This window comes from Chiloscyllium plagiosum, chromosome 10 (genome assembly GCF_004010195.1).
Source record: "Chiloscyllium plagiosum isolate BGI_BamShark_2017 chromosome 10, ASM401019v2, whole genome shotgun sequence".
Lineage (NCBI taxonomy): Eukaryota > Metazoa > Chordata > Chondrichthyes > Orectolobiformes > Hemiscylliidae > Chiloscyllium > Chiloscyllium plagiosum.
In genome coordinates, this window is record NC_057719.1 from 15,563,331 (window position 1) to 15,580,348 (window position 17,018).

General features: G+C 40.6%; 1 protein-coding gene across 4 annotated transcripts in view; it reads right to left on the reverse strand.

Moving 5' to 3' along the window:
* Positions 1-12,610: 12,610 nt before the first annotated feature.
* Positions 12,611-17,018, reverse strand: part of LOC122553399 (prospero homeobox protein 1-like) — a 67,662-nt gene continuing 63,254 nt past the window's right edge. For all 4 annotated transcript variants that reach the window (XM_043697117.1, XM_043697116.1, XM_043697119.1 and 1 more), the window contains exon 5: positions 12,611-15,494. In XM_043697117.1, coding sequence (XP_043553052.1) covers positions 15,309-15,494 — 186 coding nt within the window. In that variant the 3' untranslated portion in view covers positions 12,611-15,308. The remainder of the gene's footprint in view (positions 15,495-17,018) is intronic.

Below are 17,018 nucleotides of genomic sequence, written 5' to 3' on the forward strand. Positions count from 1 at the left end.
GATATGTCAGGGAGGAGGGTGGAGTGGATAAGTGGAAAAGAAGATAGGCAGGTAGGACAAGTCTTGGGGACAGTGCTGAGCTGGAAGTTTGGAACTAGGGTGAGGTGGGGGAAGGGGAAATGAGGAAACTGTTGAAGTCCACATTGATGCCCTGGGGTTGAAGTGTTCCGAGGTGGAAGATGAGGCATTCTTCCTCCAGGCATCTGGTGGTGAGGGAGTGGCGGTGAAGGAGGTCCAGGACCTCCATGTCCTCGGCAGAGTGGGAGGGGGAGTTGAAATGTTGGGCCACAGGGCGGTGTGGTTGATTGGTGCGGGTGTCCCGGAGATGTTCCCTAAAGCGCTCTGCTAGGAGGCGTCCAGTCTCCCCAATGTAGAGGAGACCGCATCGGGAGCAATGGATGCAATAAATGATATTAGTGGATGTGCAGGTAAAACTTTGATGGATGTGGAAGGCTCCTTTAGTGCCTTGGATGGCGGTTAGGGAGGAAATGTACATCTGTTTCCTTTGCTTGCATGTCACAAACAGATGATATCTCTGCAACTGGGGTGACATGCTTTGCAGAAGCTTTGGAGCAGAAAGTGAGAAATCCTTTGAAGTACCTTGTAGTCAGACTCAATTGTTAATTTGTGTCTTCCAGCGAGTAATGGTAAAAGTGTTCAGAAACAAAGGCAATGGCAGACATTCTTGCTTAATCTGAGCAGTGTGTCATTCCATTTTTGTTAATGCTGTCAAAGCAAATGAACTGAGCAGTTGTCCTTCCTGCATTTTAGTTGCTCCCAAGTCTTGTCTTGATGCAGGGGTCTTCATCTTTTACATGAGAGACATTAGTTAGGTGTGTGATGGAATACTCCCCACTTGCCTAGATGAGTGCAGCTCCTACAGCACTCGAGGAAGCTTGACAACATCCAGGACAAAGTAGCCCGCTTGATTGACATCACGTCTACAAACATCTGTTCCTTCCACACTGATGCTCTGTAGCAGCAGAATGTACCATCACCAAGATGCACTGCAGAAATTCACCAAGGCTCCTCAGACAACATGATCACTTCTATCTAGGACAAGGCCAGCACCACCACCTGCAAGTTTCCCTCTAAGCCACTCACCCAAGCATGCCCAATTTTAAACATTCCACCATCAGTTATATTCAAAAGCCTTGGCCATCCACTCTGGTATTCACTCCATTAACTTCTCTGCCTCTCTATCTTGATTTGCTCCTTTAACATGCTCATTAAAACCTGCAACTGTGGCCAAGCTTTTAGTTATCCACCATATTATTTCCCTATATGAGTTGATATCATATTGATAAAGAAGAGAGGTTAAGTGCTTTGTCAAAGAGTGCTTTGATGTAGGGTGTTAACACTGCAAGATTAGTAAAACAGGAGTATGGTGAGAAGGGAAACTAGGAGGTGCTCTTTTCCATTTCCTTTCTCTGTCTTCAGGGAAACCAGGAGTTGAAAAGCTGGACAAGAGGGCTGAATTTTGAAAACATTCAAAAGTAACATCACAGGGAAAACATAAGCTCATCAAGTGGGAACAGAAGCCAGCACAAAACAAGTGACAGCCTTGAACAGGTAAGATCAAGTGAATACATCTGCAACCCAATCTTTAAAGTAACAGAATGACAGAAGTGTTATGGCACAGAAAGAAGCCATTCAGCCCACCATGCTTGCAGCAGCTTGTTAAATGAGCATCATTACCTTTTGCCAATGTCCTCCTTTATCCTAATGCCCTTGCAAATTATTTACATCCAATTAATCATCCAATGCCCTCTTTAACACCGCAATTGAACCTGCCTCCACCACATTTCCAGGCAGTGCATTCCGTACCTTAATTATTCACTGAGTAAAAACGCTTTTCTTCATTTCATCTTTTTTCCTTTTGCAGATCGCTTTTAATCTACACGTTTCTTCTTGTTCTTTTTCTGTGCGTGAACACTTTTTTCCCAGTCTATTCTGTCCAGCCTGCTCATGATTTTGAAAACCTCCTCTCTCCAATGAGAACAGTCCCAAATTGGTCTTTAGTTTAGATTAAGAGTATTTAAGGAACATGAGCCAGATAAGGTATATATTTAATATTAGTTAAAGTCAATGAAATAATGTAAAGTGTCTAATTTATGGGTAAACGATCAAAGGGCAGCTGAAATACCCTTCCTGTGAAATGTGGGAAGTCAAGGACTCTTCTCCTGTCTGGAATACTGCATGTATAGGAAGTGTCTCAAGCTGCAGCTATGGGAATTCTGTGTTTTGGAGTTGGAGCGGTAGTTGGGAGACGTTGTTGTGTATTTGCAAGGCACCTTAGTGGGTGGCAAGTATAGCGAGAGGGTGACACCACACGTAAAGACAGAAAGGAAATGGTTGTCTGCCGGTCAGAGGAGAACATTAGGCAGGTAATATAACAGATCCTGATGCAAGGACTGCACAAAACACTATATAGGACAAACAGGAAGACAGCTAACGATCCGCATCCATGAACACCAACTAGCCACGAAACGACATGACCAGCTATCCCTAGTAGCCACACACGCAGACGATAAGCAACATGAATTCGACTGGGACAACACTATCATTATAGGGCAAGCCAAACACAGAACAGCCAGGGAATTCCTAGAAGCATGGCGCTCATCCACAAACTCCATCAACGAACACATCGACCTGGACCCAATATATCGGCCACTACAGCGGACAGCTGAAACTGACAACCGGAAGCGGCAGGGACAGGCCACTATAAATGCCGGAGGAAACACCACAGAAGCGCTTCACAGGAGGCTCCCAAGCACTGAGGATGTCACCTAGACAGGGGACGAAACGTTTGCAACAAAAACTTCCAGCTCGGCGAACAGAACCACAGCAACGAGCACCCGAGCTACAAATCTTCTCACAAACTTTGAAGATCCTGATGGGCCAGCTTCCTCAATAGCAGATTCCCCATTTAGTTATTACTGAGAATAATGGTGTCTCAGCAGGATGCAATAAGAGCTAAATCCACTGAGAATGATTCAGCTGCATGGTGGGGATAGAAAAAAACAGTATGTGTGCAGAAAATGATCTATCGTAAGGGGATTGTGCAGATGCGACAGCAGTATGTGATCTGTGATTTCATGACTCAATGGTGTTAAAGTCAAGGATGTCACTGAGCAGCTGTAAGACACTGTGAAGAGGGAGGGATAACAGTCAGAGATTGTGTCTACATCAGTACCAATGGCTTGTGTATAAGCTGAGGCCCTGCAAGCAGAATATAGGGAACTAGGAAATAAATTAAGAAAGTAATCTTCCAGTAATCAAAGGTGGTAATCTCAGGATTACTCCCAGTGCCATGTGCTAGCAAGATTAGGAATGGGAAAATTGACCGGTCAAATGTGTGCCTGGATGGATGATACAGGAGGGAACGATTTAAATTCTTGATGAAAACGCACTGAATCTGGGGAAGATGGGACCTGAATAAGCTGGACAAGTTGCCCCCCAGCAGGACTGGGCCAATACCCTAGCAGGGGTGTTCACAAATATTGTTGTGCAGTGTTTAAACTAGAGTGGGAGGGGGTAGGATCCTAAGTGGGGGAGGCCATAATAAGAGAAGCAAAGGTGGCAACTAAAGGTAGAAAAGTAGAAAGTAAAAGTGGAAGGCAGAAGAAACAAGGGCAATCAACAAGTAGAATTACAGCACAAAACAAATGTTTAAAAATGTCAAAAAATTATTGAATTTATTGTCATGTGTACCGAGGCACAGTGTAAAGCTTTGTCTTGCGAGCAATTCAGGCAGATCACATAGTTAAGTAAGTAATAGGTAAACAGCGGCAAAAACAAAAACACAGGTACAGGCGAATGTTAAGTGATTGTGAATCCATTCAATATTCTAACAACAGTAGGGTAGAAACTGTAATGAAACCAGCTGGTGCGTGTGTTCAGACTTCTGTACCTTCTCCCCGATGGTAGAGACTGTCACCTGGGTGTTCCACAAGGATCAGTGCTGGGTCCACTGCTTTTTGTCATTTCTGTAAATGATTTGAGTGTGAACATAGGAGGTATGGTTAGTAAAGTTGCAGATGACACCAAAATTGGAGGTGTAGTGGACAGCGAAGAAGGTTACCTCAGAGTCCAATGGGATCTTGATCAGATGGGCCAGTGGGCCGAGGAGTGGCAGATTGGTATTTAATTTAGATAAATGTGAGGTGCTGCAATAATAGATGCAATCATTATCATCTTCCAAAGCTGCAAATTCTGAAACAGCCCCAGCATTTGGAGGCTGGGAAATGAAGCCCCACTATTTTTTAAAAAGAAGGAAAGCAGTAAGCAAAGAATTATAAGCCAGTTAACCTATTATCAGTGTTAGGGAAATTGCTAGAATATATTTTAAAAGATGTGATAACAAGACACTTTGATTCTATCACTGTGATTACACGGAAAGGAAATTATGGTTTTAGAAACCTCCTGAAGTTTTTTTTTGAAAACAGAACTAGTAGAATAGATTAGGGAGAATCAGTGGATATGAAGCATTTAGATTTTCAGCAAGTTTTTGAAAAAGAGGGTGGCGTACAAAATCAAAGCACATGGTATTGGTGGTAATATAAGACTATAGATTGAGAATTGATTAGCAGAAGGCAAACAGATTAGGAATAAATGGGCCTTTTTCAGAGTGGAAGGTGGTCAGAAATGGGGTGCCAAAGAATTCAGTGCTTGAGCAACAACTATTCCCAACATCTGTCAGTGATTTGGCTAAAGGAGTCAGAAATAATATTGTCAGGTTTTCTAATGACACAAAATTTGGTGAGATTGTGAATGGGGAGGATGAAGTAAATAGCCTTCAAAGCGACTTAGACAAATTGAGTGAATGGACGAATGTGGATAAATATGAAGTCCACTTCAATAGGAAGAACAGAATGGCAGAGTATTATCTGAATGGTGATAGACTGGGAAATGTTGATGTACAAAATAACCTGCATATCCTTGTACAGCAGTTACTGAAAGCAAACATGCAAAGAAGCAAGCAGTTTGAAAAGCAAATGCTTTCTCATTGCAAGGTACTTTATGCACAGGAGCAAGGAAGTCATACTGCAGCTGTGCAGGGCCTGAGTGAGGGCAAACCTACAGTTTTGTGTGCAGTTTCCTTACCAATGAAAATATGTAAGTTGCTATAGACAGAGTGCAGTGATGGTACACCAGACTGAAATTTGAGATGGCAGTTTGTCATATGAGGATATCTTGGGTTGCCGGGGCCTGTGCTCATTGGAGTTTAAAGGAATGAAAGGTGGTATCATGGAAACATGCAAACTTCTGATGGAGTTGGACTGACTGGATACAGGAATGATGTTTCCCATGGCCAAGGCTCCAGAATAAAGATCACAGTCTTAGGATATAGAGTCCATTTTGGACCGAGACAAGGAAGAATTTGTACACTCAGCTGGTGGTAAACCTGTGGAATTCTCTGTTGCAGAAGGCTATGGAAGCACAGTCACGGAATAAAATTTAAAAACTAATTAGAAAGGTTTCCAGGGAATAAAGTTCTGAAGGGGTATGGAGGAAAAGCTGAAGTATGGGGTGGAGATAGAGGGTCAGCTGTGAGCATGTTGAATGATGGAGCAGGATCGATGAGCTGAATGACCTATTCTCGCTCCTGTTTTCTCTGATTTATATTATGTCTATGAAATGCTATATAATTGACAATAGGTGCAGGAGTAGGCCATTCGGCCCTTCAAGCCAGCACCACCATTCATTATGATCATGGCTGATCATCCACAATCACTATCCTGTATCTGTCTTATCCCCATAACCCTTGATTCCATGTGAAAAATTTCTGGCTGTAACAGCTGCTCCTTTGTTGAGGTATTTTAGGTGCTGGAGGTGATTTCCTTGAATATAAGGAGCAGCAATTACTGTTTTATATGTTGTTGCATTATTTTGGAACTTTGAAAAACAAAGTCAAAACAACAGCAGTTTTAAAAGGGAGAAGAACAAACACAGGAAGCGCATGATGAGGTCAGTGCAGGAGAGAAAGAGAAAGAAACTGACACAGCAGTGAACCTGCACAGTTATTGCCTTTGCTGTTTGAATTCATATATCGCTGGACATCGGAGTGCGTCTGGGAGAGTTAACAAACAGCGAAATTCACAACTGATCTTGGAGGAACTGTTTGGGTGAAGTTCACACCACAGAGCAGATAAGTGTACTGTTTTTAAGTGTGACCCACAGAAAGTCTGCAGCAGTGAGTAATGTGGGTTCTTTCTTGATTATATGTTTTTTGAGATATGTCTCTTGATTAAACTTAAAACATAAGCCATAACTATTAATTTAACCTGAGATAGTGTTTTGTAGAGGAATAAGATGGTATTATTTTCTGGGTCTGTAGATTGTGAAGGAGCATTATGTACTTCTTGTCAGATGTGGGAGTTTAAAAAGAGTTTAAGGGTTACTGCAGATTATATCTGCAATAAATGTTGTTGGTTGTGAATCTTATCAGATCAAATGGATCGGTTGGAGAGACAGTTAAAAGCAATGAGGAATTTGTAACAGCAACAGTATGGATGGCAGTTATAGAAAGGGGGGAAAGTCTCAGATACAGTCACATAATGGGGTAACTCCAGGAAAGGTAAGAGAGGTAGGCAGCTAGTACAGAAGCCTTCTGTGGCTATACCTATTTCAAACAAGTATGCTGTTTTGGAAAATATAGGGGGTGATGGATTCTCAGGGGAACGTAGCATGAACAGCCAAGTTTCTGGTATTCAGACTAGCTCTAATGCAACGAGGGGTATGTCTGGTTCCAAGAGATCAATTGTGTTAGGGGACTGCCCAGTCTGAGGTTCAGACAGACGTTTCTGTGGCCAGCAGCGAAAAATCAGGATGGTGTGTTGCTTTCCTGGTGCCAGGATCAAGAATGTCTCAAACAGGGTGCAGAATGTTCTCAAGGGGAGAGGGGCCAGCAAGAGGTCATTGTCCACATTGGAACCAACGACATAGGAAGGGAAAAGGTTGAGATTCTAAAAGGAGATTACAGAGAGTTAGACAGGAATTCAAAAAGGAGGTCCTCGAGAGTAGTAATATCTGGATTACTCTCCAGTGCTACGAGCTAGTGAGGGCAGAAATAGGAGGATAGAGCAGATGAATGCATGGCTGAGTAGCTGGTGTATGGGAGAAGGATTCACATTTTTGGACCATTAGAATCTCTTTTGGGGTAGACATGACCTGTACAAGAAGGACGGTTTGCACCTAAATTGGAAGGGGACTAATTTACTGGCAGGGAGATTTGCAAGAGCTGTTCGGGAGGATTTAAACTAGTAAGGTGAGGGGGTGGGACCCAGGGAGATAGTGAGGAAAGAGATCAATCTGAGACTGGTACATACGTGAGTCAAACAGTCAGGGCAGGCAGGGACAAGGTAGAACTAATACATTAAACTGCATTTATTTCAAAGCAAGGGGCCTAACAGGGAAGGCAGATGAACTCAGGGCATGGTTAGGAACATGGGACTGGGATATCATAGCAATTACAGAAACATGGCTCAGGGATGGGCAGGACTGGCAGCTTAATGTTCCAGGATACAAATGCTACAGGAAGGATATAACGGGAGCCTCCGACGCTCCAGGGAAAACAGCCCCAGCTTGTTCAGCCTCTCCCTATAGCTCAAATCCTCCAACCCTGGCAACATCCTTGTAAATCTTTTCTGAACCCTTTCAAGTTTCACAACTTCTTTCCGATAGGAAAGAGACCAGAATTGCACGCAATATTCCAACCGTGGCCTATCCAATGTCCTGTACAGCCGCAACATGACCTCCCAACTCCTGTACTCAATACTCTGACCAATAAAAGAAAGCATACCAAATGCCTTCGTCATTATACTACCTGCAACTCCACTTTCAAGGAGCTATGAATGTGCACTCCAAGGTCTCTTTGTTCAGCAACACTCCCTAGGACCTTACTATTAAGTGTGTAAGTCCTGCTAAGATTTGCTTTCCCAAAATGCAGCACCTCACATTTATCTGAATTAAACTCCATCTGCCACTTCTCGCCCCATTTGCCCATCTGGTCAAGATCCTGTTGTAATCTGAGGTAACCTTCTTCGCTGTCCACTACACCTCCAATTTTGGTGTCATCTGCAAACTCACTAACTGTACCTTTTATGCTCGCATCCAAATCATTTATATACATTACAAAAAGTAGAGGACCCAGCACCAATCCTTGTGGCACTCTACTGGGCACAGGTCTCCAGTCTGAAAAACAACCCTCCACCACCACCCTCTGTCTTCTACCTTTCAGCCAGTTCTGTATCCAAAAAGTGTTGGTTTTTACCACCACAGTTCACAATTGAAGCTTTTCTGTTCTCATCCACATGGAAAAACAAAACTAATTCCTTAATTTATATAAATCCAATTAGGTAACTCACCTAATTGGAAGACAACTTTATAATTAAGGCAGTCATTGCAAAGGTTCAAGCTTTATAACCAATTATTGGAGTTGTTGATATACATTTGGCACATTTATAACAAAGGCATTGTTGTCATTTTTTTCAAGTGATTCGGTAGAATGGTTTGGATGAGGGAAATGAAGTGCTTTATTCTTAAATTAAATCATTGTATTGTTAAATTTTTCCTCACCATCTGTAAAATAAATGGATTAAAGCAGAAATACATCCTTCTCTTCAAGACAAATTAATTTGTATCATTAGAAAGGCAACTGCTGGAACAGTCTTCCCCTTCATCCTCAGCTTTCAGCTTTTTCCCTTTTAATAACTTAATATTTCACTTCAAACTGCAGAGTCTAACTTTAGCATGATGTACATCAATTATTTACTGAGGTTTTTGCATCGATTTTTCTGTCTCTCTCTCTTTCTCTCTCTCTGGATTCTGTTTCTGTGCTGTTAGTGGTCCATCAGTCCCAAATTATTTTTGTTCAGTCTTTGCATTCTTCATTTTATTTCACAAATTCACCTTTTCCTTTTCATACTCATCCACATCAGAGATGGAAAGTGCTAAAGAGTACTGCCACTGTGATATAATTTGTTCCGTGTATCTCGATGTTTATCTATAATAACGTGCTGCTTTGCAGTATTATTGAATTTAGATATTTATCATCCATTGCAGAAAGAGCTTACGTTTGGAGCATACAGGATAATGATGGAGAGCTAAGGCTAATTTGACTTTGTAAACAGGAAATGCAGATTGCCACACCCAACAGATAAAAAAAATCCATTCACCTTGTTTTTTATTTTAAAAAATTAAATCAATCCATTTAGCTCTGATCCAAAAAAACTAAACACAAGACTACCTGGAGGAGTTTGGATGCTCTTCAAAAAAGTGATTACAAATTTGTTTTAAACCAATGTGTTATCCTTGACTCCATGGGACACTCTTCCGCTGGAATTGGGTGGTCATGGGTTCAAAACGCAATGCTGCACGGGCTTGTAAATGAGGCATTGAAGTGATGTTTGTACTCTGAGGTGAAAGGGAATAAGGAATAGCCGTGTTTGAAAGAGAAAATTTGAAGCATCCTTCAGCTTCACTTTCTATTAACATTGATCCACTCTAAAACAGTGTTTTAACCCTTTCACTCATGACTGCTTGTGAAACCCAAAAATTGGTTGTGTCTTCCTACACTTCAAGAGCGACCACACTTTGAAAAGTAATGCATTGGCTGGAGAGCACTTATGTCCTTTTGGATAATGTATTATGTGAATACACAGAAATACTCATTCTCTAAATTATACAACACTATGCAAACACAACTGCAACTGATGTTGACAAAAGTTATAGCTCTTTATCAGTATACATTTAACCCTTGAGGAAGTTTCCCATTTGTATGAGAACTGATTCTCTGTGAAGGCAAAAGACCTAAAGTTTAGCATAAACTATCAAATTTAGTGAAACTAAAATATGAATATTGTATGGACTGTAAATTTACATTGATCCAATAGAAGTCTTGGTCTTCAGTTAGAGTTAAGGAACTAATAAGGGGTGGAACACAGGGATTTTATCCACGTTGCTGGCAAAACTCTGTTTGGCTCATGGCTTTACTGGATCTGGTAATGCTCGCTATTTGGAATTAAATAAAAACATGGACGTAATATTCCAAAGAGCTCAAAAATTAAAGATAAAAGAATTGCACAATCACAACAACCTGCAAGTGTTGCTAAGAGAATGAGAACATGGACATTTCACTAGAATTTGCCTATTTGATACTTCAGTGCCAGAGAAGTATGCACCTATTGTGCTTTCTTTAACACGGGCTATATTGGGAAATAAAATGAGCCATGTGTGGTAAAATCCAGATGAACACAACCTTGATTTATGCAGTCACTATTTCTAAAAGAAGGAAATGTCACTCCAGGTGATTTTGCTGATCTTTCGAAGTTGCTGCCTGTAATCTTTGTAATTAAACAACAGAATCACAATGGGTCAGTGATACACCAAATGGTATGATACAGAGTTACAAACAAAAAGACCGCAGCTTTGAAATGGAATGAAGGCTTTAAAGTATGCAAGCTTGCAACAATACCAAATGGATATTGACTAGATAAGTTTTTGTGATTGAGGGACAAATAATGGCTAGAGCACAGAATCAAAGAATTATTCTACTGCTGAAGAATGCCATTTGGCTCATCATGTCTGTACCAGCTCTCCAAATGTGCATCGCGACTTCATATCCATTTCTCCCACCATTTCTCTGCGACCTTGCACAATCTTTCTATTCCAATGTGCTGCCCTCTAGAATTTTTCAATTGAAGATGCCTCCACCATTCTTCCAGGCAGTGACTCCAGACCCAAACCACTCATCATATGAAAAAGCTTCTTCTCACAATGCATGTTCAAGCCAGAAATCGATAGATCTGGGTGGGATCGTCCAGACTTGATGAGCTGATTGGCCTCTTTCCACACTGCTGGGATTCTATGATTAAGATCGTACAAACTGAGCCATAGGAATTCATTAACCTGGACCAATTCAGATAATCAATGATAATGTCTCCCAACAGTAAGCAAGGACAAAATGATGAGTTTGGTTAAATTTATTTTAATTTTGCTTGGTACTACAAATTCATCTGTATGGTGTCTCACTATCTGCAAGTAAGTAAATTCGCTTAAGGCAGTTTAAAAAATATAAAACAACAACTTATAAATTGCAAGCATTTAGGAAATGGAGTGTTACATTGGTATTTAATGCACATATAAAAAATAAGTACATCAATAACCTGCAGCCAGGTACAAATAATCATGATTAGATATTTATGACTTTCTATAATATTAATTATACCTGCCTAGTCTGAGTTTAAACAGCTAACTAAGATTAACAATTTATATTGCATCACCACACCATGATCCAAACCAATCAGCTTTATCTTTTCATGTTGTATAAATTGATATTCCCTTTCTAAGTTTAGGTTACTTGTGTATCAGTCTTGATGAGTACCTTTGACGTCATGTTTCTTTTTAACAATGTTTAGCTCTGAATTACCAAGCAGTTAATTTTAGAATCCCATCATCCTTGACTTCCTAAAACTTAAGGAATTTAGGTAGTTGTTCCCAGTGTGAAATGACAGCTAGCGGATATGGTGGCATTATAGTAATGTTGTGGTTGTGGATATGTTCGCCGAGCTGGGAAATTGATTTGCTGACATTTCGGGTCCTGTCTAGGTGACGTCTTCAGTGCTTTGGACCCTCCTGTGAAGTGTTGTAGTGTTCGTTGTAGTGGCCAGTATATTGGGTCAAGGTCTGTGTGTTTGTTGGTGGAGTCCTTGGATGAGTGTCATCCTTCTAGGAATTCTCTGGTTGTCTTATGTTTAGCTTGTCCTATGATCATTGTGTTGTCCCAGTCGAATCTGTGGTCCTTGTCATCTGTGAGTATGGCTACTAGGGACAGTGGCGTTTAGTGGTTTGTTGGTGTTTGTGAATGCAGATTGCTAGTTGTCTGCCTCTTTGCCCTATATAGTGTTTCGTGCGGTCTTCGCATGGAGTCTTGCACGTGATGGGTATAGGGTCTTTTGTCCTGGTGAGTTGTCTGAGGGTGGCTATCGGTTTATTGACTGTCATGAATTCCAGCGGTCGGGGAAGTGCAACAAGGACTGCATACCAAACTACTAGACCTGTGCTTGACGACACACTTCACATTCAACAACCAAATATATGCAGCCAGATTTCTCAGACCACTGGGATTCATGATAGCCCATAAACCGACAGCCACATTCGAACAACAACTCACCAGGGCAGAAGACCCTATACCCTTTATGTGCAACACTAATGTAATTTACAAGATTCCATGCAAAGACTGCACACACAAACTATATAGGGCACACAGGCAGACAACTAGCAATCCGTATCCACGAATACCAATGAGCCACTAAACGTCACAAACAGCTGTCCCTAGTAGCCATACACACAGATGACAGGAACTACAAATTCGACTGGGACAACACAACGATCATAGGACAAGCTAAATACAGGACAGCTAGAGAATTCCTAGAAGCATGGCACTCATCCACAGACTGTTTCAATAAGCACGTTGACCTGGACCCAATATACCAGCCACCACAACGAATAACCAGAAGCAGGAGAAATGGAACTAAATAAATTCCAGAAGAGACAGTACAGCAGCGCTTCACAGGAGGGTCCAAAGAGACAGGAGACGAAACATCTGCAAGTCACCTTCCCAGCTCGGTGAACATACCCACAGCAATGACAACGGCACCCGAGCTACAAATCTTTGCACAAACCTTGATCACAGTACTGTCACTAGGTTAGTTATCCAGAGGTCGAAGTCAATACTCTGGTTTGGGGTGGGGGGGTGCGGTTGATTTCCCATTGTGGCATTAATAAAACTGGAACATAATGATAACTGTGAAAAACCCATTTGATCACTAATGTACTTGGTAGGTGTTGGAAATCTGCCATCCATACCTTGTGTGGCCAGCTACGATTTCAGATCCACAGATATGTGGTTGATTCTTAACAGTCCCTGAAATTAGTTTGGGACCAGATTAATCTGGTTAGCATGAACGAGTTGGACCGAAGGGTCTACTTCCGTGCTGTATATCTCTATGACTCTATCAGGTCACTCAAGGTTGGACAGAAAAATGCTGGCCTTGCAAATCCCAGAAAATAAATGTACAACATGAAGTTCTCATTTGGGGATGGGGGAGGCCTCACAATTTTAAAATACAATTTACATACAACCATCAGCTTCTGAAAGTGAAGCAATAATAGCTTGTAAAACAAAAAATAAATGTTTGTGATAAATCTGTGGTGAATTACATCCAACCTAAACCAAAGTATGAGTTTTATTTGGAAGGAAGTTCCAGACCGTTGGTCTGAGGTGGCCAAAGGCATGACTGTCAATGTTGAAACTGAAATAGACCTGTAGGGCCAAATGGCCTGCACTGTGCTATAACATTCTATGTAATAAGGAATGAATTTAAAATTTTGACAAAATATACAAAGAAAATCTTTGTAATGTAGCAAAAGTGCAGCTGAGATATTTTAAAGGCTAAGTGAACATGCAATAAATGATAATGACACTACTGACCATTAACCCCTCATGTGATATCACACAAGCGACAATCTGAAATGGTTCCCTATGTGCAGTGTTCTGTCTGAAATTAAAGTATCTAGTCGGCCATTAAATACAATAATGAACTCTTGCTGTCCTGCAAAAATAACCAAAATCAACTTAAATGGCAATCAGGAATTACTGGAGGTGAGTGCCTAATGGTACTAACACTCGACTATTAATCCAGAGACCTAGGTAATATTCTGAGGGATTTGGGTTTGAATCCTGCTATGGCAAATAGCTGAATTTTAATTCAATAAAAATCTGAAAATAAGTTTCTAATAATGACCATTGTTGATTGTGTGGAAAACTCATTCTGTTTTGCTAATGCCCTTTGGAGAAAGAAACCTGCCATCTTTATTTGGTCTGGCCTACATATGACTCCAGACCCACAGCAATGTGGTTGACTCTTAGCAATAATTAGGGATGGGAAATAATGCTGTCTTCGCCAGCAAAGCTCACATCATGTGAATGAACTTTTAAAAATATGCAGTATTATTTCAATGGAACTAATGATGCACTGTGTTTGAGAACAGTTTCTTTTGCATGCTAGATTTTATTACATAATTTATTATTTAAATAGACATATTTAATTTTGTCCTCACCCCAGCCATATTCCTGTTCCTTCTGAATTCATTACATTGGATTATCTGAGAGTAAGCAGGGCAGCCAACTCAGATCAGAAAATCCAGTGTGAGCAGTTCGCTATTTTCGTTAGTTTCCTACCATTCATGATGCAGAGTATCAGGAGATTCAACCAATTTCTTCAAGAAGTTGGTCAAGAACAAGTTGGTCAAGTCTTCTCCCTGACCAGCTCTATATCTTGTCATCATGCTATGGATGGGAGTAACACAGTGGGAGACAGTGCTTTATTTCAGGACTTAGTGTCTGATCTTTCCATCCATTTGTCCTGCTTCTCTCAATTTTCTACATTTTGACAAAAATATTAATATTTGCAGCAGAATTCTACATATCATCAGATTTCTTTTTCAAATTTCGCACAGATTTTTCTCCTTCAGGAATGGATGGATAAATTTGGACAGATTATCCCCCTGTCAACTGAATCATGAATGTTCTTTCCATGGAATTGAACCTGGAGCTCTGGCTCAGAGACAGGGACAATACTCATTGAGCCATAAGACCTCACCTGCCCTTTGATGAAAGGGGCAAGTAATTTCAGCCTTCCTCCTGCTGTGCATGGATGTCCCCCTTTCTACACTCCTAGTGCTTTTAGCCACAGCGTTTAATCGATAGCACCTGCTTCAAGACTCCTGGACACCCTCCTTAGCTGATTGTGAGATCCCCATTGAATTTCTTTCCCCCTCAAACATGTCCGTTCTTGCTCAGCAGAACTCCAATTGGGAATATAGTGGAATGAAAATGATGACCTTCCATTCTCTGGATTATTCACACATCAGTGCTTGAGTCCACTGAACTATTTTCACAACCAGAAATCTTTAGCTCGTATAACAAGAGGAAATTCTACTGATATAGTCCTCTTGTCAATATGGAAGGTGGCTTGGATGTGAGAAGAAATCCAAAACAGTTTTTTTTAAACTTTAAACATCGGCCATTCAGGCCCTTTTGTCTTCCAATTAGATTGTGGCTAACATGCGTCTCAACTCCATTAGCTGTTTTAGTTCAAATCCCTTGATACTGTGACAAAAACCTATGAACCTCAGTCCTGATTGGCTCCAATTGCCCCCAAACATCAAAATGTGCATTGTTGCAGAATGTTGTCCCCCCAAGCCGAATCCCTCAAACCCAGAAGCTGGTGCAGCCCACAGTTCTAATTGTACAGGATGTCTTGCAGACTCCCCTGCGAATTAAATATCTCAGGGACCTCACTGTCCAGTTTACAGATCACCTTATAAATGTTTTTTTTCCAGGAGGGGTCCGAGTCTTTTCCAGAGTAGATTGCGTTAAAAAATTCTCGAAGTGTCACTTCCGCAACTTCCAAAAACTGTTTGGGAATCTGAGAAAAGAAATGATCAGAAAATGCTGATTGAAAGAACCTGGAGAAACAATGTAAAACAACTTTAAGGTGGTGCACTACCTGGGTGTATACATGTATAATCCATTAAAAGTGGCAAGACAGGCTAAGAGAGAGCAGTTAATAAAGCCTTCATTATCTTAGGCTTTATTAACAGCAACATGGAACACAAGAGCTAGGAGAATATGTACAAGGCACGATTTTGGCCTCTGATGGTATATTGTGTACAGTTCTGGCCCTTGCACTTTAGGAAGAATGTAAAAGCATTGGAGAGAGTATAGAAGAGATTTACAAGAATCTTTCCAGATATGAGGAATTTCAGCAGGATATTTAAAGGGGACCCAGGAAATGTAATATATTTGAATTTACAAAAGGTTTTTGACAAGGTATTGCACATGTGGTTACTTAATAAGATAAGGGCCTGTGATGTTTGGGTAGCATGGATAGAGGATTAGCTAACTGATAGAAGGTAAAAGGTAGACAATTGCGATAAGGGGGCATTTTCAGAATGGCAACCTGTAACCTAGTGGTGTGCCGCAGGGATCAATGCTTGTGCCATATATATTTACAATATATATTAATGACTTGGATGAGGGAAAAGAAATATTGCCAAGTTTGCAGATAGTATAAAAATTGCAGGCAATGTAAGTCGTGATGACACAAAGTGTGTACAGAGGGATATAGTCAAATGAAGTGAGTGGGCAAAAATTTAACAGATGGAGTATATTTTGAGAAAGTGTGAGGTTATGTAGATTGGCAGGAAGAATACAGAAGCTGAATATTTATTTAAATAGAGAAAGACTGCAGAAAGATAGTGGGGGGAAGGTGTCCTCGTGCATGAATCTGAAGAAGTTAGTATATTTTGCACATACTCAAGAAAAAGTCAATCTCATGTAAAAGTCGACCCCCTGTTTTGGATCAAAACAATCTGGAATTTTCCATATATGTCGCGTGACAATTGACCCTAGTTCTTCACTGATAACAGTTGAACATTTGAGAGTCAAGGTATTATCCTGTCCGTAAATGTTACAGCTACAATGATCAGTGAGACTGTATGAGAGTGAAAAGTCTGATAACTTTTTTTATCTGAAAGGTGTAAAACGTTAGTTCGAAAAAACAAAAACAACAGTAGACAAGAGAAAACGGAGGGAAATGGCACGAAAGTTTAAGACGCATCAGGTCAGTCAGGTGACAATCTCCCTTTGTGTGTAGCTCACAATTATATGATTTGTCATTTTGTCCAGAAAAAACAATAAATATGCAGCAATGTTTGAACTGAAAATTATTGAAGCTGCAGAGAAGACTGTATAGCAGCAATTACTGTAATTCATTGTGTTTTATTTCTTTATTCATTTAGCGATCAATTAGACTTCTGTTAATGATACAATATCTTGGAATGTAGCATGAATTTCAGTCCCTCAAAAGTAGTATCCATGTAATAGTCAACTGCATAAATTTATCCTTAAAAATAGTCTAAAAAATACTTTTACACAAGTATATACAGTA